The 23,019-nt window shown below is 47.1% G+C and overlaps 1 protein-coding gene across 1 annotated transcript in view; it reads right to left on the reverse strand.

The window, feature by feature from the left end:
• LOC119953293 (dynein heavy chain 9, axonemal-like) overlaps nucleotides 1-23,019 on the reverse strand; it is a 686,444-nt gene that overhangs the window by 175,083 nt on the left and 488,342 nt on the right. The window contains exons 56-58 of the mRNA XM_038777408.1: nucleotides 5,286-5,450; nucleotides 2,049-2,189; nucleotides 1,454-1,624 (exon numbers count right to left, since the gene is read on the reverse strand). Coding sequence (XP_038633336.1) covers nucleotides 1,454-1,624; nucleotides 2,049-2,189; nucleotides 5,286-5,450 — 477 coding nt within the window. The remainder of the gene's footprint in view (nucleotides 1-1,453; nucleotides 1,625-2,048; nucleotides 2,190-5,285; nucleotides 5,451-23,019) is intronic.

Raw genomic sequence — 23,019 nt, forward strand, 5'->3', positions numbered from 1 at the left:
GAAAAGTGATAAAATGAAGAAATAGCATTGCTGGATATCAGAAATAAAATTAGGATTCTCGACAAAGTGTCTGATGCAAATAGAGTGATTATTATTTTAAGAAGGACCTACAGTAATAATTTTCAGGTTACTTGATGGAAATTCTGTGATCATCTATTGCCTTTGATTTTAATACTATATTATAGGCTATTACACAATTCAACAATGATTCAGAACAAATGTGCTTTTCTCTGTAATCACACTGTCAGCAATAATTCACAACACAAATTACATATGCTTCCTCTATAAAATATTCCAAACAGAGCACAAAAGGTTGGATACGAAGGTCTTAAACTAAACGGCAGGTTCTCTTGGTACACATGAATTCTCCGACCCCCCGCTGGGTCAGAGAATCGGCGCTGGGCGACGTGAATCCTGCCCCCGCCGAATTCCCCGGCACCGGAGATTTGGCGGGGACGGGAATCCCGCTGCGCCGGTTGGCGGCCGCTCACAGCAGGCCCCCCCCCCCCCGGTGATTCTCCGGTCCGCCGATGGGCTGAAGTCCCGCTGGTTCTTTGTCAGTCCCACTGGCGTAGATTAGACTAGGTCCCTTCCCGGTGGGACCTGGCGGCGCGGGCGGGCTCCGGTGTCCTCGGAGGGGGGGGGGGGGGGAGGGGGGGTGGCGCGGGGCAAGCTGGTCCCGGGTGTGCCCCCATGATGGCCTGGCCCGTGGGGCCACTGATCCGCGGGCGGGCCTGTGCCGTGGGGGCACTCTTTTGCTACGCGCGGCCATGTCAGCCTCTGCGATGGCCGACGCGTAGGTGAACACCCCCCGTGCATGCGCGGGGATGACATCAGCAGCCGCTGACACTCCCGCGCATGCGTGGACTCGCGCCAGCCGGCGGAGTCCCTTCGGTCCCGGCTGGCGTGGCGCCAAAGGCCTTCCATGCCAGCTGGCGGGGTGCAAACTAGTCTGGCGCCGGCCTAGCCCCTGAAGGTGCGGAGGATTCCACACATTTGGGGCGGGCCGACACCGTAGTGGTTCACGCTACTCCGTCCCGCCGGGACCCCCGACCGCCGGGTACGGGAGAATCCCGCCCCTGATCTTTTCCTGCCTCAAGCACGGACTTAGTTGTGGCACTGGAGAATTTTTCATTACATCACCCAATTGATCATTCTTCATGTCCAGGTGTGTCGCAGGCTGTTCAACGGCAAAGACCTTGACACCTGAGCCCTCACCCGCTGCCCACACAAATACTTTTTTGCAGGGCACCTGACGTCAATAGGAAGTGAGAGATCCCCCGGCTATGATCAGCAAGCATTGAATGAAAAGGAATTCTATTTGTCCTGGACAGTGCATTTATCCAGTATGTCATTGGGAAGCCAGGCTCCATCTTACAGGGACAGCTTTGCATGGGAGAGTGCTAAAATGAATGTGGATTAAATAAAGAGTTGTAGAATGGCTTTTATTTACCTGGAAGGTAACCTGAGCTGTATAGGTCAGCTTATCACACTCAAACAGTCCTCTTGTTGTGTATTGGAACACAGAAAATGTTATGCTGTCAATCAAATTGGCCACTCTCTGTTTGAGGACTTCATCAGCTGGCGCCTTTTTCACAGCCATTTGGAACACAACACTAAAAGCCTGAAAGAAAATAGCAGCAGAATTTATTAGCAAATTATGTTATTGAGCATTATATCACCAGCAATAAAATCTTCATTCTATAAACATGCCAAAGTCTAGATTAGATTTAGCTCTTTATTCCTCATTGGCAATTTAATAGCAAAGAGCAGTTACTTTCTGAAACAATAAAATGAGTTGCGTAAAATCCCCAGGGAGTAATTCTTTGATCACCATCTAGAGCAATGAATTTTGCACTTGATGGCTTTTCGTATCAAATCTGGTAAGATTATTTGACATTTGACCTTTGCTTCAAATGCAATAATGTGAAAGGATTTAGAACAATGGGAACACATTTAAAAATCGAGACTGTTTATTGAAGTAGTTCATCAGCTAAATTGACCAGGAGGGAGTGAAGGAAACAGCTGGTGGCTTTGTACTGGCATACCTTCAAAGAGAATTGGTACATGGGATGGATTTTATTGAGGTCATTCATTATGAAGTACAATAGAGAAGCTCGGCCTGCAGCTAGTCGGTAGTGTTCGCGTGCCTCATTGATTTTAAGCTCTGTTATCTTGGCCTCTTTAACCTGTATTAAAAAGGAGACTGTCAAACGGAGAGAAATTGGTGATTTTACACAACAAAACACTTGGTTTATTCACAGAGTGTGACCACAGGCAGGCGGGCAGAATTTTATTGGAACCGACTTACTTGTAGTGGGTGGGGCTTTTTGAGAGGTCAGGAAGCCAATCATTGCAACTGTGGACTTTGCTCTAGCTCTTCGGAATAAACCTCAGGAGAACCACGGGGGCGACCCAATGGATACGAGCTTCCCTGCTAATGGATGGAGGCCCATCAGCCGGACCTCATAGACTCAACCCTTAAAAGCCAGCCCGGATTGGGACCAGCATGACCGGAAGTCCTGGTTGGGACCTTTGATGTTGGATTCCGCGTTGTGGTCTATTCCCTTTGGCTGAAAATAAACTGACATTTTGATTCACCTTCTCGGGTCGCCTGAGCTTTTATACTCTTCAACTCTGTCATTGGGTAACCCATACAATTTCAGAATTCTGGGTCTGATACGAACCACACCTGTTAACGCAAGGATCTCTATTTAAAGGCACCACAGCACGGATAAGAGTGGCCATATCCTGAATTGGATCAGGAATGTTCTGCAAGCAAAGCAACAGAGGTGAGATGTGCAAAGGCCAGACTCTGTCCAACACTCCCAACCTTACTCCTCCTCACTAACTCTTCCTTGAAGGTAATGCTAGATGGTGTGGGGACCCCTATTTCCTATAACCACAACCCCACTTGAATGGCTTCCTCTACCATGGTGCCATGGTAAGTTTGTTCATCCACACTGCAGCCCCTGCTCTCATTCATTCGAGCCGTATAAACCTCAAACCTGTTGGACAATTGAAAGGGCAGAGGCTCCTCCATTTTTACCTTTTCAACCCCCAAACCTGCCTCACACGTGGTCAAATCCTCCTGTCCCTCACAGCTGAGCAAATCATCCGACCCTATCCTAAAGGTTGAGACTGCTTTCTGGAACAAAATGTGACGGTAACCGTCTCCTTTCTTGATACATCACAGTTCAGTAGCTTGACCTGCAGCTCATTGATGCTGAGCCAAAGTTATTCAAGCCACAGACATTTACTGCAGATATTGGTGCTGTGTCTTATACTGGTGTCCATGCGCTACCACATATTGCAGCTGTAATACATCACCTGACTGGCCCTCCTTATTGTATTTTAGGCAACTAATGGATCACTTATTTACTGAATCAATTTTGCCTCCCAAATACCAAGTGGGCACTTGCCTTCAAAAGAATGGTTGGATCAGAATGGAGAATGAGAAAAGGGTGTGAATGAGTTAGAATTTTTTCTGATTACAGCAATGATGTTTGTTGAGGATGGAGTATGGGGCAGCAAGTTTCACATTGGAGTATTATAGGCCTCACATACTCGGTTTACATGATATGAGGCAGACTGAGGCTTGCTTCATCGTCAGGTAAGCAGCTGCAGACATATTTGGCTCCCCCTCCTCTTTTTCATCCTCTTCCTCCTCAGAGGTTGCTGAGGTGTCAGCTTCCTTCCTCCCCCTGCAACTCTACTCCTTTCTCCTGTGGCATTTAGTGCGTGGTACAACAAATCACTACAATTTTGGACACACTTGCTGGTACTGAAGGGCACCCTAGAACCGTCCATCCAACAGAATCCCATCTCTGGCAACCCATTGATTTGCTCTATAATTGTCCTGGTCCTTCTGTGGCTCTCGCTGTATCTTTGTCTATATCTGTAAAGGGCTCCTCGCAAGTGGTATCAACCAGGTCCTCATAGTGACTCTCACAGAATGCAATAATCTTAGTAGTTCCCAAGATATTTTGCATGGGCTTGTGTAAAGACTTTCTGCTGGTCACTGGTAGGACAAAGGTGATGAAAGCTGCCACAGGGTGGACTAGGCTGGCCGACTCTTTCCCCAATTGAGACCCTTAAGTGGCCAATTATTAACCACTTAAGGTCAGTTTCCCACCCAGCCTCAATTATCAAGTTGGTGGAAGGAGTTGTGGGATAGCTGAAAATAATCGGGTTCAGGTCTAAGGTGGGAAGGGGAGGACAGGGCACCTCCAACTGCAGCCCCGTTTAATATCGGGCACCAGCTCCTTAAGATACGATAACCATAGGACTTCCCCTCCCTTCTCCCCTCGGCTTTCTGCTGACACCCTGAACACCCACTGTCCATCCCCAGGCATTCCTAATACTCCCTATCCTGAGACCTCTTCCTGGAATTCTGAGATTTAGGCTTCGGGGGCTGCTTGCAGTGTCAGTCTTGTCCACTGCAGCTTCTGGCGCTGCAGGGCCTAAGAGAGCCTGCAGTTAATCCGGTTGACTGGCAGCTCTCTGAGGCGAGATCTCCTACCCAGTGAGGGGTGGAAGTCCCAGCAATTAACACTGGCTGGAGCGTGAAATCACTGCAGCATAGGCAATGTCGGTGGGGTCTCTTCAGGTGGCAGGAAGGGAAAGCCTGAAACTACCTAACTAAAGACAAAGCGGGGAGAATGAATGAAAATGGGACCTCGAATTGTCACCTTCACAACTTTAGAAGCAATTGCAAAGTCTCACTTCTGAATATTTAATGCATGAAATGACATCCCTGCATCTGTGCTATTTTACACTGACATTAACACAATTGAAATAAAACTGAGCGAGAAATTTTGCACTTGCAATTTCTGCCCTTTGATCTCAATAAGAAAATAACATTTTTCATAAAACTTAACGTGAGTTAATCCAAAACCAAAAAAGCAAAAACTGCATTTGATGCAACAAATTTAAAGAACCTTACTCATTTTTTCAAAAGTTGTGTGAGCTGGCTGTTTTATTAAATACTACAGAGGACAGTTAAATAGGCCAGATATGCTCAAAACAAAGTCCAGTTATATTCAAACATTTCTCATTCACATAGTAATCTGAGTTCATAATCATGTTGCTTTCCAGATTGATCTCTGAGGAATATTGATAGTTGGCTTTGGCAGAAGCTAAGGCAAATTACCGTGTTTAACAAGTTTCTCAAACAGACTGAGAATTAATACATCCCCTTTCTCCTCATAAATCACTTCTAAATGTGTCTGCGGGCATGTTCTCTGCCTGAATGACATTCACTTTGACGCCTGACATGGGCTCACCTTCTCTTCGATCTCCGCCGCGGTCCTCTTGGTAGTTTCCAGGTTCTCGACCAACGCTGTGTCTCCGAGGAAATTTCCAGAGGCAGAGGAAAGGCGGGAAAGCAGGTTGTCCTCCAAGGTTTTCAAGGTGATTTTGAAGCCATTTTGCTGCTTTGTGAGGTTGGACTGCAAAGAGAATACCACGGGGACCTCAGTCATATTTTAAGAACATCACCTGCACCATGAGAGCACAAGTTGCAAGGAGACAAGCCCTTCATGAAAACCTCAGTCGATTAAAATTACAAACGACTGCAAAAATGAGGTTACTGTCTGCACTATGCAGTGTGGGTTTGGTGATTACATTCTAACATCACTCCTGTGACCTAATTAGAAGATCAGAGCAATTACAAAAGTACAGAAATTTTATTACTTTGCTAATGAGAATGGGGTCAATAATATATTATTCATATCTTCACTGGAGTGGAACAGCACTTTGGGGAGCAAAGGAAAACATGATTTACATCTGTTCCAATATTGAATGAAGCACAATTAAATGATAAGCCACAACAGTAACTTGGAAGTATTAACTTCTTGGATAAGGAGATAAGATATCAGGGTTCTACATAGGATCCAGAGCACAGACATAGCCAATCTGGTCCAACTGGACCATGTTCGTGTTTATCCTGAATAAGTTTGCTCCCACTCTAATTACCTCTTTAATACCGTGTCTTTTCCTCTTGTGTATCCAGTTTCCCGAAGTCGACCAATGATAGCTATTTCACGCAACACAAGGTGACAGTTGCGACCAATGATATCCACCTCAGCAAGTGCAAGTGACATTTTTGACCAATTATATCCACTTCACTCAGCACAAGAGGCAGTTTCGGCCAATAATATCCACCTCACCCAGTGCAAGTGACAATGAGTTCCTTACATTCCCTACTCTGTGTATTTTTTGCTTCTTTATTCAACTGATTCAACTGGCTATCTTTTATTTATGCCCCCTTGTTCTGGACTCATTCATAAGTGGAAATGTTTCCTTACAATTTGCCTATCAAAACCCTTCCATAATTTGAAAGACCTCTTCCAGGCCTCTTCTTACTTTTCTTCTTTGCGGAGAAGAGAGACCCAGGGCTGAAATCTACTCCTCCCCACTGGTGTGTTTGAAGATTGGAGGATATGCAAAATCTAGTAGGTGCTCTGCCACCACCTACTGCCAGACTCTGTCCCCTCCACAGTTGTATGTGGGATGGGAGAATCATCAAGTGGTCCACCAATTAAGTCCACAACATAGTCAATTAACAACCAATTAAGAGCCCAATCCATTGTTGTGACATTGGGCACAATCTCACTAAAACAATAAAGAGTCCGTTCTGGATTGGATTAGTGGGGCCGTTCCCAGCGCTTGTAGTACCAGGACCGACCACGCTATCTAATGGCACTCCTTTTTTTTTCAGTGCCCTGGTGAGGAATGTCCCCCAGGCCGCATGCAGCATCATTTCCTACACTAAGGAGCTCCAGTGAATGGAGCTCTTTAGTGCTGGAAGAAATAATTTTTAAATGGTATCCCCATCTCTCGACACCTCCCCCAACTCGTGCAACCCCGACCTCCTCAATTCATCTATTAAGCCCCCTCCCCACACCCCTACCTCACACTGGCAGGGCACCCCCCGGGCCTGATCCCAGTGCAGACAAAATGCCAGCCTGGCAGTGTCATCTGGGAACCCAGGCAGTGTCAGGCTGGCAACCAAGTGCCACTGTAGGGTGCCAGGCTTGCAGTGCCATGTTGCCTGGATGGCACCAGCCGTACCAGGGTGCCACCCTGCCAAGAGGCCGATCGCACGGGGACCCGCAATCGCCTGGGACCACCCCCCCCCCCGCCCAGGTGCTGTTCTACCTGGTCTTAATTTGTGGGGACTAGTACTGAATGGCATCCGGCTAGGGTCTCCACAGTGAAGCTGGTAGATGCCGTGTGACTGTTAGATCCGGCATGAACATGGCTATGTGGGTTCATAAACTCACTCAGCCGTGCGATACTGGTTAGATCTCATGAGGCACAAAGGCCATCGGGAATTGCGGGGGAGTCCTCTCCCAGATCTACCAGCTGTGTCACATCCAGTTCCTGTGGGATGCGGCCGGTAGACCGCACCCATGGTATATATGCCAATGCCGGCAATGACATGTGCCTTTAAGAAGCTGCATGGTGACATTACGGTGTGTAACACTGGAGGATAAAAGGTACAGCCTCCAGGTTAGATGTTCATTGTTGCTTGTGATCCCTACTGTAGATGTTCACTGCTGTCTGCGACTCCGTAGCAGTCAGACATCATGGTTTACCCAATGATCCCAGCATGTAGTCAAGTAATCAACCTCTGTAATTGTTAGATGGCACCTTTCAATATTATTAATTACCACTCATCCTGAAGTCCATGTTGACAATTGCAACAGCCATTACACATGCTAGGAATACAATCACATGAGCAGGTGAACAACTGGTGGCCTGGTCATCTGCTGGAGACACTTGCTCCTCCATGATGCCAAGCAACGTGACGTAGTCTACTATATCTAAATGGGGAATGGACTGCACTCCAGACCTTTGGTTTGTTTCCAAGGATGGTGATGGATGTCTGCTTCATGTATGATGGAAAATCCTTCCTCACATCCCACCCAGCCAATCCAGTTTTCATCCACATTGGAACAGAGGCACCTCTGATTACATCCAAATCGAAGCCCCACTGGAACCTATGTGAAGCCAACGGGGATGGATTCAGAGCAGAAGTTGAGGAACAGATCATTAACCTCAATCCCGAAGAGTTACAGTAAGTTCGGCTAGACTATGAAAGATGCAGGCAAAAAATAAACCCACAAGGTTTTCATAAGGGCAATGTGGCTTGCTAGCTGCCTGAAATTAATTTTTCCAAAATTTAAAAAAAAGTATTTTTAATTGAAGATTTTTCATTATAAAAACAGATATTACAAGTTACAATATATAAGAAAAACAACCAACAGTATAGATCACATCCAAACATAACCACCCTACCAACTGTGAGCTAACCCCCACCCCCCCCCCCCCCCCAAACAATTGACGGTGACTAGTTCTTTATAAAAGGAAATAAATGTATTTGCCCATTTCTAAACCCAAAAATTCCATGAGGTCACCCAGCCAGGTTGAGGCACTGTGCATGGTAGGACGCCTCTATCCTAGCAGAACTTGCCTCCGGGCTATTAACGAGGCAGCATCTGCAGCACCGGCGAATCCAGTACCACAAAAATGGTCACCAAAGGATAAGGCGTCAAGGACTACTGACATGGTATTAAAGAAGGAGACCCAAAAGCTTAATAATTTGGGGTACGGCCAAATATATAAATGTAGTTAGCTGCCAGTCTCCAAGAACACTGCTCACACTTGTCCTCTACTCACGAAAATAAACCACTCATCCTAGCCTTGGTCAGGCGAACCCTATGCACCACCTTAAACTGGATCAGCCTGAGTCCTGCACAAGAGGTCGTGGAGTTTACACCATGTAGGGCCTCACTACACACCTCCTCATCCAAAATAGGTCCCAATTCCCCCTCCCACTTTGCCTTCACCTCAACCACCAGGGCTGACTGCACTGACACGATCTGGCCATTGATATGCAAAATAATCCCCCCACCTACTCGACCAACAAGGAGGACGGTGGTGACAAGGGAAATGAGGGGAAAGTCTCTTGCAAAAAGCTGAAAATCTGCAAGTATCAGAAAAGGTTTGCCCTAGAGAGTTGAACCTTAACCGACAACTCCACAAAGCCAGCAAACCGCCTCTCTACAAACAAGTCCAACAACCACTCAAGACCCTTCCCCTCCCGCGACCTAAATGGCGAGTCTAAACTTGATGGCATAAAAAGATGGAGCCAGCACGGTAGCATTGTGGATAGCACAATTGCTTCACAGCTCCAGGGTCCCAGGTTCAATTCCGGCTTGGGTCACTGTCTGTGCAGAGTCTGCACATCCTCCCCGTGGGTGTGTGGGTTTCCTCCGGGTGCTCCAGTTTCCTCCCACAGTCCAAAGATGTGCAGGTTAGTTGGATTGGCTATGCTAAAATTGCCCTTAGTGTTTGGGAGGCGCACGGCTGAGGTGCGGATGGGGGTTGGGGAGAAGGGGGAGGGGGTCCACGTGGGGAACCTTCTCCATTGTTTCTGTTGCCAAACCACATGTATGTGTGGGGAGGGTGCACATGTGTGTGTGTCTATCCACATGTGTGTGCTTGTGACCGGAGAGTCTGGCCGCATTTCCTCCCACTGGGATCTTCCTGTGCAATGGGTGGGGGGGTGTGTGTTAGCGCCCGGCCACCCTCGGCTGGGAGGGCAGGGGAGGAGAGCAGAATGGGCTAAGGCTGGGATCTTGCTGTGCAGGGGGGACTGTGGGATCTTGCTGTGCAGGTGGGACTGGGATCTTCCTGTGCAGTGGGGGGGTGTGTGGTGCCACCCTTCGGTGCAAGGGTTTCCGACCGGCGGGCTGAGTGGGGTGGAGAGCAGAATGGGCTAAGGCTGGGATTTTGCTGTGCAGGGGGACTGGGATCTTGCTGTGCAGGGGGCTGTGGGATCTTGCTGTGCAGGAGGGACTGTGGGATCTTGCTGTGCGGGGGGGACTGGGATCTTGCTGTGCCGGAGGGACTGTGGGATCTTGCTGTGCAGGCTGGACGGTGGGATCTTGCTGTGCAGGAGGGACTGGGATCTTGCTGTGCAGGAGGGACGGTGGGATCTTGCTGTGTGGGGGACTGGGATCTTGCTGTGTGGGGGGGTGGGATCTTGCTGTGCAGGAGGGACGGTGGGATCTTGCTGTGTGGGGGGACTGGGATCTTGCTGTGTGGGGGGACTGGGATCTTGCTGTAAAAAAGGGGCAGCAGGGTAGCATGGTGGTTAGCATAAATGCTTCACAGCTCCAGGGTCCCAGGTTCGATTCCCGGCTGGGTCACTGTCTGTGTGGAGTCTGCACGTCCTCCCCCTGTGTGCGTGGGCTTCCTCCGGGTACTCCGGTTTCCTCCCACAGTCTAAAGATGTGCGGGTTAGGTGGATTGGCTATGCTAAATTGCCCGTAGTGTCCTAATAAAAAAAAGTAAGGTTAAGGGGGGGGTTGTTGGGTTATGGGTATAGGGTGGATACGTGGGTTTGAGTAGGGTGATCATGGCTTGGCACAACATTGAGGGCCGAAGGGCCTGTTCTGTGCTGTACTGTTCTATGAAAAGTGTCCAAAATTGCCCTTAGTGTTGGGTGGGGTTACTGGGTTATGGGGATAGGGTGGAGGTGTTGACCTTGGGATGGGTGCTCTTTCTAAGAGCCGGTGCAGCCACGATGGGCCGAATGGCCTCCTTCTGCACTGTAAATTCTATGATAATACTATGATAAAAAGAGACACGTTACAGACGAGGATGGGATTTAAAGAGCACGTGTACAAAGCACAATGGATTATTGTGAATCACCTTAACCACGTGGTACAGCTGCTTTACTTCATGGCCCTTTAATATCCCTCAATCTAACTTCTTTGGGTATTTGTCGCACAGTTGCTGATTTACAGAATACTGCCAAAGTGTAAATAAAAAACAAATGGAGCCAACAACAATATGAAGCTAAGCTTAAAATGTTATCTAAATTACTTCCATATCGTCAGGGTGGGCACCACAACAGGATTCGAAGAAAACGTGGCAGGGGAGAACGGAAATGAAGCAGTTACCAAGGTACCCAAACTAAAGCCCCTACAAAAACATGCCTCCATCTGTCCTCATATGGAACTCGGATTGTTAACCCAACCCAACACCTTCTCAACATTGGCTGCCCAATAATAAAATAGCAAATTTGGTAATGCTAAACTCCCCAACTGCCTATCCCTCTGGAGAAACGTCCTAAGGATCCACCCAAATAAGGAAGGAGATCAACTTGTTACCCCTAATAAAAAAGGACTTAGGGATAAAAGTGCGGCATGATTTAAAAAGAAACAAAAACCTCGGGAGGATAATTCATTTTTATAGTTTGGACTCTGCTCGCCAAGGACAAGGGAAGGTTATCCCACTTTTGCAGTTGAATCTATGAAGCGAGGTCCAATCATGGGCCACCTGGTTACCAGATACCAAAATCTAGATCTGAAAGCTGAAAAGGTAACGGGCGGAATTCTCCGCTCCCGGAAAAAATCGGGAGCGCCGTCGTGAACTTGGCCGAGTTTCACGACGGCCTCGGAGGCCGCTCCTCGCCCCCTATTCTCCCCTCCTGGCGGGGCTAGGAGCGGCACTCCGTAAATCTCGGCCGCGGAGGGGCGTTGCGCAGAGAATGACGCGGCCGGCGCTCCTAATGACGTCAGCCGCGCATGCGCAGGTTGGCCGACTCCAACCCGCCTACGCGCGGCTGACGTCACAACGCTGACAGTTCGAACCCGCGCATGCGCGGTGGCCGTCTTTCCCCTCAGCCGCCCCACAAGACATGGCGGCTTGATCTTGCAGGGCGGCGGAGGGGAAATAGTGCATCCGATTGAGACGCCGGCCCGATAATCGGTGGGCATCGATCGCGGGCCTGACCCCTCCCGAGCATAGTCGTGGTGCTCATTCCCCACCAGGCCCCCTACAATCCCCAAACGGGCATCTCCACACCCGTTTCACGACGGCAGCGACCAGGTGTGGTTGCTGCCGTCCTGAAACGGTCACGAACGGCAGGCCGCTCGGCCCATCCGGAAAATCGCTCCCAACATCTCAAGATTGGTACTGAACTTTTGCCTCAAACCAAACCTCCCAAAGATCTCAAACAAATATTCATAGAACATAGAACATAGAACAGTACAGCACAGAACAGGCCCTTCGGCCCTCGATGTTGTGCCGAGCAATGATCACCCTACTCAAACCCACGTATCCACCCTATGCCCTTAACCCAACAACCCCCCCCCCCTTAACCTTACTTTTTTTTTAGGACACTACGGGCAATTTAGCATGGCCAACCACCTAACCCGCACATCTTTGGACTGTGGGAGGAAACCGGAGCACCCGGAGGAAACCCACGCACAGACGTGCAGACTCCACACAGACAGTGACCCAGCCGGGAATCGAACCTGGGACCCTGGAGCTGTGAAGCATTTATGCTAACCACCATGCTACCGTGCTGCCCCACTTCACTCTATCAAATACTTTCTCTGCATCTATGGATACAATCACATCAACCTCGGGCATAGGAGAGGGGGAAAGAACAATATTCAACAACCATCATCTATTGGCTGACAATTGTCGACCCTTGACAAAGCCTGTCTGGTCTTCCACAATCACCTCTGGGAAACAGGACTCTAATTGCATCGCCAACACCTTGGCTAGCAGTTTGGCGTCTGGATTCAAAAGCGATATGGGTCCATATGACCCACGTTCCGTAGGGTCCTTGTCCTTCTTCAGCATAAGTGCAACAGAAGCCTGTGCAGGTGTAGCAGGCAATGAACCCCGGGACAAAAAGTAATTGAACATGTCCTATATTAATGGAGTCAACTGACCCACAAACATCTTGTAGAACTCAATGGGCATCCCTTCAAGGCCAAGAACTTTGCCGTTTGCATTGATCCAATACCTTTTAATATCTCCTCAAGACTTAATGGGGCCTCCAACTCCTTCCTACTCTCTCTCTCCACCAATGGGGAGGAAAACCCATCTAAAAATTCTGCCATGCCCAAACTCTCCTCGGAGGCACTGAATAATAAAGGTTCTTGTAGAATGTCTCGAAAGCCGTGTTGACTTTACCCAGTGTGGAGCCAAACTGCCATTCAAATCCCCAATCTGTATGGTCTCCTGTGAGGCTGCCTGCTGCCTCAGTTATTGGGCTAAAAAACAACTGGTCTTCTCCCCCTTTTCGTAGAATATTCCCTTTGAGCGCCGCAGCTGTTGACGGCAGTTCAAACTGTGTCTGCAGCTTCTTTTGTTCACGAGCAACTCTGAGGTAGGGTCAAGTGAGTACCGATGGTCCACCTCAAGGGTAGAATCTAACAGCCTCTGCCACTCCACGCTCGCAATCCTTTCCAAATGCGCCTCATTGAAGGTTTTTCCCCCTCTGATAACCACCTTAAGGGCTTCCCATAGCGTGGAGGGTGAGACAGACTTGTTCTTATTAAACCTGCATTTTCCTCAATGGTGAAAGGCATACGCCCTCAAAATCCCTTATCTGCTAATACCGCTGCATCCACCCCCACGGTGGCCACCAAATGGGGCCATACTCCAGAACCAAGTCCACAAAGTGTGGCTCATGGTCGGAAATTACATCAGCCTTTCTCACTTAGTGGAGATGAGATCTAACCACCAGAAAATGTCAATCCTAGTATAAACCTGATGGACATGGGAAGAAAAGAAAATTCCTTATCTCTTGGATGTAAAAAATTCACCCTCCCCGTCGCCCTCCAATCTGCTCCATAAAAGTTAACAATGCCTTCGCTATCCCCGCTGGAGCCAACACCCTGGGCCTAGATCGATCCATCTTCCGTACTAGTACACAGTTTAAATCCACTCCAAAGATTAGTAGATGTGAGTACAAGCCAGGAATGGAGGCCAGCAAACTCCTAACAAACCCAGTATCATCCAGTTTGGCACATAGAATTGACCAGAACCACCAATGTGCCCGCCAATGAACCGCTCACATTACATATCTGCCATTGTGGCTGAGAAAAGAACCCCTTTATTGATCAAAATGGCCAACCCCCGGGCTCTACTGTCAAAGCCCAAATAAAATAACTGGTTCACCCACCCTTTCCACAATCTGTTCTGGTCCCTTACCTGCAAATGAGTCTTCTGCAAAAACACCACATCTGCATTCAAACTTTTCAGATTAACAAATAAACTCGACCTTTTTACTGGGCCACCCAACCCCCTTACATTCCAGGTGACCAATGGAATTGGGGGACACCCCTTCCTTTATCCTGGAGTCAGCCATTTCCACTGAAAGGGATTGCCAAGCAATTACATGGAGAATAAGGGCACAGTTGAGGGGTGGTGGACTTATATCTTATCACTTTTTTTCACTTACTAAATTAAATGAAAATCGCTTATTGTCACAAGTAGGCTTCAATGAAGTTACTGTGAAAAGCCCCTAGTCGCCACATTCCGGCGCCTGTTCGGGGAGGCTGGAACAGGAATCGAACCGTGCTGCTGGCCTGTTTGGTCTGCTTTCAAAGCCAGTGATTTAGCCCTGTGCAAAACAGCCCCTGATAAGTGAAAGATTTATTTCTGGACGGTTCATGAGCTTGGGGGAGTTAGAACATAGAACATAGAACAGTACAGCACAGAACAGGCCCTTCGGCCCTCGATGTTGTGCCGAGCCATGATCACCCTACTCAAACCCACGTATCACCCTATGCCCGTAACCCAACAACCCCCCACCCCTTAACCTTATTTTTTAGGACACTACGGGCAATTTATCACGGCCAATCCACCTAACCCACACATCTTTGGACTGTGGGAGGAAACCGGAGCACCCGGAGGAAACCCACGCACACACGGGGAGGACGTGCAGACTCCGCACAGACAGTGACCCAGCCGGGAATCGAACCTGGGACCCTGGAGCTGTGAAGCATTTATGCTAACCACCATGCTACCGTGCTGCCCGTTGGTGGAGAAGTTTGGGATTCGACGGAAGGAGGCCTTTAGGTATATGCAGGTGCGCGACTTTGCAAGGAACTATTTCCCTATGTTCTGATGGCACCACTCTCCTCATTGTTGGAGGGGGTGTTGTCAGTGATGGAGTTGAAGGGAGGAGGAGAATCGTTTCAGCAATCTATGGGAGAATTCTGGAGGAGGATACGGCGTTGTTTGAGGGGGTCAAGGCCAAGTGTGAGAAGGAGCTGGGGAGAGTAACGCTGGAGGAGGGGTTGTGGTGTGAGGTGCTGCGGAGGGTGAACACCTCAACCTTGTGCATGAGACCAGGGTTAATACAATAAAAGGTGGGGCACAGGATACACCTGATGAGGTCAAGGATGAGCCAGTTGTTTGAAGGGTTGGAGGACACTTGCGAGCGGTGTGGGAGGGACCCGGCCAGCCACAAACGTATGTTTTGGTTCTGTCCAAAATTGGAGACATTTTGGAGTTCTTTCTTCTTCACCATGTCAGTGATCTTGCATTTGGGCTTGGAGTCCAGTCCCCTGGGGGCTATATTTCTGACATCGGCCCTGCCGGGGCACCAGAAGGGGGTGGAGGCGGATGTTTTAGCCTTTGCCTTGCTGATTGCTCAGAGGCGGGTGCTGTTGGGGAGGAGATCAGCTTGCCTGCCGGTGCCTCAGTGTAGCTGGGGGACCTGATGGAGTTCTTGTATCTTGAGAAGATTAAGTTCACCTTGAGGGGGACTATTGAGGGGATCGATAAAAGATGGAGTCTGTTTATTTTTCACTCTAAACAGTCGGTCACCGTCAGCTGCTAAAGAGCGGGGGAGGGCATTATTTTTCGAGTTATATATGCATTCGTTTGTAGTGTGCTGGGGGCGTCCTCTGTTGCCTTTTCTCCTGGATGCTTTTGTTTTATGTATAAAATATTGTAAACTGAATTCAAATATTTTCCAAAAATGAATTCTCAGCTATGCCCTCTGCCTCAAAAAGTAAGTTTCCTTTTTGGTCCCGAATTGGCATGGCTTCTCCTTTTACAACTTATATGTTATGATGTGGAGATGCCGGCGTTAGACTGGGGTGAGCACAGTCGCGCGACAATCACCAGGCTGGAATGTTCCCTTCCAGTCGGGGAACACTTCAGCAGTCAAGGGCATTCAGCCTCTGATCTCCGAGTAAGCGTTCTCCAAGGCGGCCTTTAGGACGCGCGACAATGCAGAATCGCTGAGCAGAAACCTATAGGCAAGTTCCGCACACATGAGTGCGGCCTCAACAGGGACCTGGGATTCATGTTGCATTACATTCATCCCCCACCATCTGCCTGGGCTTGCAAAATCCTACCAACTGTCCTGGCTTGAGACAATTCACACCTCTTTAACCTGGGGTTACCCCTATCTCTGGATCTGTTAAGACTTAATTACCTGCAAATGCTCGCATTCTAAGCATTGTCTGGCATCTTTGAATTTGTCTATATATATGTTTCTGGAACATACCTCTTCATTCACCTGAGGAAGGAGCAGTGCTCCGAAAGCTAGTGTTTGAAACAAACCTGTTGGACTTTAACCTGGTGTTGTAAGACTTCTTACTGTACTTGTATGTCTGCAGAGGTCTTTGGGATTCTCTTTTGTATTAACCGCCAGTCTCTTTTCATACATCTTCTTTGCCTCTTCTATTTTCTTTTTCACTTCCCCTCTGAACATTCTATATTCACATTATGTTCTCAGTTGCGTTTTCCACCTGACATCTGTCAAACGCAAACTTCTTTTTCTTAATTTCAAAATTTTATTTCTGGAATTCCAGATGGGCACAGATTGAATGCATCCTAATTGATGGCAGGATGATGGGCATTCGCCAGCATGATGTGGTGAATATGACCACACACCAACTGCAAATTAATTAAGTGGCAATAGCCATTGGAATTATTGCATATTGCACCAGGGAGATGTGGAACCCACAATGCCACAGCAATGCCCACATCCCATGAACGAATAAAGTAAAAAAAAAACACCAACAACATCATGGCTTCATTGACATAATAATTAACCCATTACTCCACATCTTCCTGTAACAACCTCCACATGACACATCCAGTTGAGGAAGATTGTTTTTGTGCTCATTGGGAGTGCAAGCTCTGCCGCCCCCAAGTGGGTGGGGTAGCTTACTAACACTGGTATAAATGGTCAACCAGTGTGTAGCTGACTAGAACGAAGAGAGGACCTGGTGAGCTGTAATTGGGCCTCATTTATATAGTGTTGTGTTAATAAATGTCTTTACAACTTGCTTTGGACTTCCCGTGCCATTATTAAACTTCCCCATCTTGGTCACCACTGCTTATCGATTTTGTTAAATGTAAGCAACTTTTCAAAACTCCCAGTGCAGCAAACAGCCAGCAAAACTTGTAATTAACATCGCTTCTCGGCCTTTTGGCTAAGATTGAGCGTAGATTGAGCCTTTTGGCTCAGATCTGGTATGTCTCCCTTGTGGGGACCATGAATTGGATTCAATTTGAATTGTTTTTTGAAGCAGGCAAGGAGCTGGATTAGGGGTTCGCCTCTGATCCACACTCTGATCCCTGGCTTTGTAACTCAGATAAATTTTAAAAAACTTGTAATTAACTTACAAGTTGTTAATGGTCCTTTAAATAATGCAAGTGCTGGGGAGTCCATCATGTTCAGCAGCGAGATACAAAATGGCAGGTCCAATGTCAAATCAGCATCCAACGCCTACAGATGTCATGTATGTCTGCTTTTCATATTTCCAGTGCATATTCATACCATTATTCTAATGGCCTTACCAAGTTGGCATTAAGCATAGGCAGCAGTGGAAGGGTCGGATGCATTGTTTTGTTAGTAAAATGGCACCCGCAGTGTTGAAAATACCAGCACAATGGAGCTTGCTTTTGAGGCCTGTGAATTTACATAGAATTGGTCTGGTTATGATCTGCTTTAAGGTCACGTTTCAAATCTATTTTCACGAAGGAATGTGACTGGAACAAGGTAGCTAGAGGTGGCTCATTGCCTATTGAACCATATTGTCTGTTTCTAAGAGTACAAGGAGTAGGAAGGAAAATAAATTTCCACAAAAGTGATAAAGCTCTTATCTAACATGCCTAACCAAACAACAGAGCAATGAATTCTTAATATTCTGCTACATACGTGACATTTTAAACTCTTAAATGTCAGATGTGTGCATCTTTGCCTGAAGGTGATCAGATCTCTGAATGAGGTTCGATAGAATCTTTTTGCAATAACTTTCACAATCCCCAGAAGCAAAGGACATGGAATACTGATTAAAATGTTCAAAAAATGTAGGTGAGAGGGTTTGGAAATTAATTGCTGAGCACTGTATGGGTGGACATTTCTAAAAGTGCAGGGAAAGAGCCAATATTGCAATTACAAGGTGATGCAATCATCTAACTCAATGAAGCAGCTGAAATATAGGTAGGAATCAGAGGTCACTGGTGCTTACCTGCAGTTCTATTGTTACTTTCTTAAGCAACTGAATTCCCTCAATGACTTTAATTGGTCTTGTACTAAGCCATGCAAAGAAACAAGATGGATGACAGTATGGGGCCTACTGTTGGCTTCAGTGCTTCTGGGTGAGCAATGGGCAAAATAAATATCAGCCATTGTCCCCATTCCTGACCTCTGTCCAGCGACACTAACAGCAGCAACCAGTTGATGTCTTTGATGGATTGAGACCACCCATTCAGATGCTTCTGCAACTTTGCTCCATTCCCTTGGCCCACTCAGGCCAAACTTCTCCAAATGTTTCTCCCAGCCCCGTGAACTTGCACCTTTCTCTCATTTCTCTGCTACCTTCCTTCCTGTCCTCTCCAAGCTCATCTTGCCAATGAGATGAAGGTGAGCTTCTGAAATATCTGTGCCACCACAGAGACTGCTTGCTTCCACATTGTAACATCCTCACTAACATCCTGCCTGCCTCAGGACATCTACTGGCGGAACACGAATGACTTCCTTTGTTACATCTAGTCCTGACTATTCCAATGTTCTCCAGTACAGCCTCCAGTCTTTCACTAAAGCTAAGCTCATCCAAAACTCTGTTGCACATATCCCAACTTCCACAAAATCCCATTCACCATCACCCTTGAATTTGCTGATGTCTATTCATTTCTGGTCTGCCTGGGATTTTAAAATTCTCATCCTTTGTTTCAAATCTCTCCGTGGTCTCACTCCTCTCTATCTTTGGAAGTGCTTCCTGTCCTCCAACCATCTGTGCCTCTTCTGTGCCTCCTGATGAGGTGGTGGTATAGTGGTATTTCCGATGGACCATTGATCCAGCAATCCAAGTAATGCTCCGGGGAACAGGTTTAAATCCCACCACTACAGGTGATGAAAGTTGAATTCAATAAAAATCTGGAATTGGTAGTCCAATGATGATTATGAAACCATTGTAATTGTCGTAAAAAATCCATCTAATGCCATTTAGGGAAGGAAAACTGCCACCCTTGCCTCGTAGGGCCTACATGAGTCTCCAGTTCCACAGTAATGGGGTTGACTCTTAAATAACACTCTGAAATGGCCCAGCAAGTCACTCAGTTCAAAAGGCAATTAGGGATGGGCAATAAATGCTGGCCCAGCCAGCGATGCCATATCCTATAAATTAATTTTTTTTTTAAATTCTGCGGCGGGTTTTTCCGTCGGTGGGTTCCTCCGCTTCGCCGGCAGCGCACCCATGCCCACGGGTTTCCCTGTGACGTGGGATGGCTACAATGAGAAGCCCCATTGGCCGGCTGCCAGAATGGAGGATCCTACTGCCAGCGGGGGGCGTGCCGTGCCAGAAAACAGGGCTCGCGGGATGGAGGATCCCGTCCCTGGTCTTTGTTCATTCCTGGATTTTACCAGCTCCACAAATTGGGGTCTGTGCCTTCAGCTGGCTCTGTCGTAAACACTTGAATTCCCTTGCTAAAGCTCTCTGCCTGTTCACTTCTCTCTTCTCCTTCTAGCATCTCCTTAAAACCTAACTGTTTTACCAAGATTTTGGTCATCTGTTTAATATCTTCTTATATGTCTCAGAGTCAAATGGGGTTTGATAAAGCTGCTGTGAAGTACTCAAGGTGTTTTATTCTGTGAAAGGCGCTGTATAAGTCTAGTGTGTAGCTGTTGTTGAAAGGACTGGGTTCAGCTACAATGTCAAATCCAATTGAATTCCCTGCTTTTAAAGCACACACATGAACAGTGGCTAAGGTAGCGGATGGCTGCTGCTATCCTGTGGAACCATGTCCCAACAAGAGCCAGCCAACTCTTTAGGGCATCGAGAAAATAGTAAAATAGGAAGGCGAGGAAGTAAAATGTGCCATGGTCACTCCACAATTTTCATGAATTAAGTTCAACTTAAGTTACTTGGGGAAGAGAGACCCTTTGAACCATTTGCCTTTAAGTTCGGAGCTTCAACAGCGGAAAGCACTGTCAAGTTGCTTATTATTGCTTTGGCCTCTTGGCCCATGTTGGCCTCTTGGCCCATGCCAAATGCAGACCTCAAGCCTGAATGCAAATCTCCCTGTTTAAATGAGAGGTTAAGATGGGAGGCCAGCGGCTAAGAGTACAAACAGAATTATGCAGACGCTCATCGCCAACGCACACACAGTGTTATATGTTAACTGTGCCTAATGTGTGTATGCAAGCTAGAATAATTAAAATATAGATTTTTCCATAAAGACTAAAAAAACTGCAAGCTATGCATTTGTAAAACCTGAAAATTATTTGGACAGCTGGGAGAATATATTGACAAAATATGCTAATTGATCACATTTAACCGCCTATGTTAATAACATAAGTTAAATCACAATTAAAAGACGACATTTTTGAAACTTAATTTAAAAATAGCAGGAGTTATGGTTGTGGAACTTCAGTGACCTCGTTGGAATGCTAATAAGGGGAGAATTTTGTTAATTAGACTACATTTGCATACCAAAATTACTTGTCTCCTGCAATTCAAAACTTACCTTGAAGCAATGTGAGGTAGCAGAGACTGCCTGATGATCCGGTGTTCATTAGAGAAAAGAAAATGCATTTCAAACTGCCTTAAATCAAATACTTATGTTTTAGGTATCTTTAATGAGTACACAGAGTCCACACCAAGTATCACAGAAAAATACAGAGCAGGAATGGCCCTTCGGCCCATCGAGTCTGCACTGCTGCATGAAAAGCACCTAATCTACCAATCTTAATCCCAGTGGCCTGCACCTGTCCCATAGCCTCGAATGTTAAGATGCGCCAAGAGCTCATCCAGGTACTTTTTAAATGATGTGAGACAATCCACCTCTACTACCCTCCCAGCAGTGCATTCCAGACTGTCACCACCCTCCGGGTAAAAACGATTTTCCTCAAATGCCCCCTGTAACTCCCACCCCTCACCTTGAATTTATGTCCCCTCGTAACTGACCCTTCAACTAAGGGGAACAACTGTTCCCTATCCACCCTGTCCATGCTCCTCATAATATTGTACACCTCGATCAGGTTACCCTTCAGTCTTCTCTGCTCCACCGAAAACAACCCAAGCCTATCTAACCTCTACACATAACTAAAATGTTCCATCCCAGTCAACATGCTGGTGAAACGCCTCTGCACCCACTCCAGTGAAATCCCATCCTTCCTACAATGTGGAGACCAGAACTGCACACACTATTCCAGCTATGGCCTCACCAATGTTCTGTATAAGACCAACATAAGACCATAAGAAATAGGAGTAGAATTAAGCCATTAGGCCAATCGAGTCTTCTCCGCCATTCAATCATGGCTGACATTTTTCTCATCCCCATTCTCTTGCCTTCTCCCCATAACCCTTGAACCCCTTATTAATCAATAACCTATCTATCTCTGTCTTAAAGACACTCAGTGATTAGGCCTCCACAGCCCTCTGCAGCAAAGAGTTCCACAGATTCACTACCCTCTGGCTGAAGAAATTCCTCCTCATCTGTTTTGAAGGACCGTCCCTTCAGTCTGAGATTGTGCCCGCTGGTTCCAGATTTTCCTACAAGTGGAAACATCCTCTCCACATCCACTCTATCCAGGCCTTGCAGTATCCTGTAAGTTTCAGTAAGATCCCCCCTCATCCTTCTAAACTCCAGCGAGTCCAGAACCAGAGACCTTAAACGTTCCTCATATGACAAGCTCTTCATTCCAGTGATCATTCTTGTGAACCTCCTCTGGACCCTTTCCTAGCCCAGCACATCCTTCCTTAGATACAGGGCACAAAACTGCTCACAATACACCAAATGGGGTCTGACCAGAGCCTTATACAGCTTCAGAAGTACATCCCTGGTCTTGTATTCTAGCCCTCTTGACATGAATGCTAACATTGCATTTGCCTTCCTCACTGCAGACTGGACCTACATGTTAACCTCAAGAGAAGCTTGAACAAGGACTCCCCAGTCCCTTTGTGCCTCTGCTTTCCTGAGCATTTCCCCATTTAGAAAATAGTCGATGCCTAAATTGCTCCTTCCAAAGTGCATAACCTCGCACTTTTCCACATTGTATTCCATGTGCCACTTCTTTGCCCACTTTCCTAGCCTGTCCAAGTCCTTCTGCAGACCACTAGCTTCTTCTATACTATCTGTCCCTCTACATATCTTTGTATCATCTGCAAACTTAGCAACAGTCCGGTGCGGCCTCGATAGGCCATATGGCCTCCTTCTGCACTGTAAATTCTATGTCTAACAGTGCCTTCAGTTCCTTCTTCCAGATCGGTAAAGTATATTGTGAAAAGTTGTGGTACCAGCACCGACCCCTGAGACACATCACTAGTCACCGGCTGCCATCCTGAAAAAGACCCCTTTATCCCCATTCTCTGCCTTCTGTCAGTCAGCCAATCCTTTATCCATGCCAGGATCTTACCCTTAGCGCCATGGGCTCTTAACCTATTCAATAATCACCTATGTGGCACCTTGTCAATGGCCTTCTGGAAATCTAAATAAATCACGTCCACTGGTTCTCCTTTGTCTAACTTTTTTGTTACCTCCTCAAGAATTCTTAACAGATTACTCAGACATGACCTCCCTTGACAAAGCCGTGATGACTCAGTGCCATTTTATCATGCACTTCCAAGTACTCCAGGATCACATCTTTAAGAATGCACTCTAAAATCGTACCAATGACTGAAGTCAGGCTAACCGGCCTATAATTTTCCATCTTCTGCCTCCCTCTCTTCTTTA

The sequence above is a fragment of the Scyliorhinus canicula genome, chromosome 18 (genome assembly GCF_902713615.1).
Source record: "Scyliorhinus canicula chromosome 18, sScyCan1.1, whole genome shotgun sequence".
Classification (NCBI taxonomy): domain Eukaryota; kingdom Metazoa; phylum Chordata; class Chondrichthyes; order Carcharhiniformes; family Scyliorhinidae; genus Scyliorhinus; species Scyliorhinus canicula.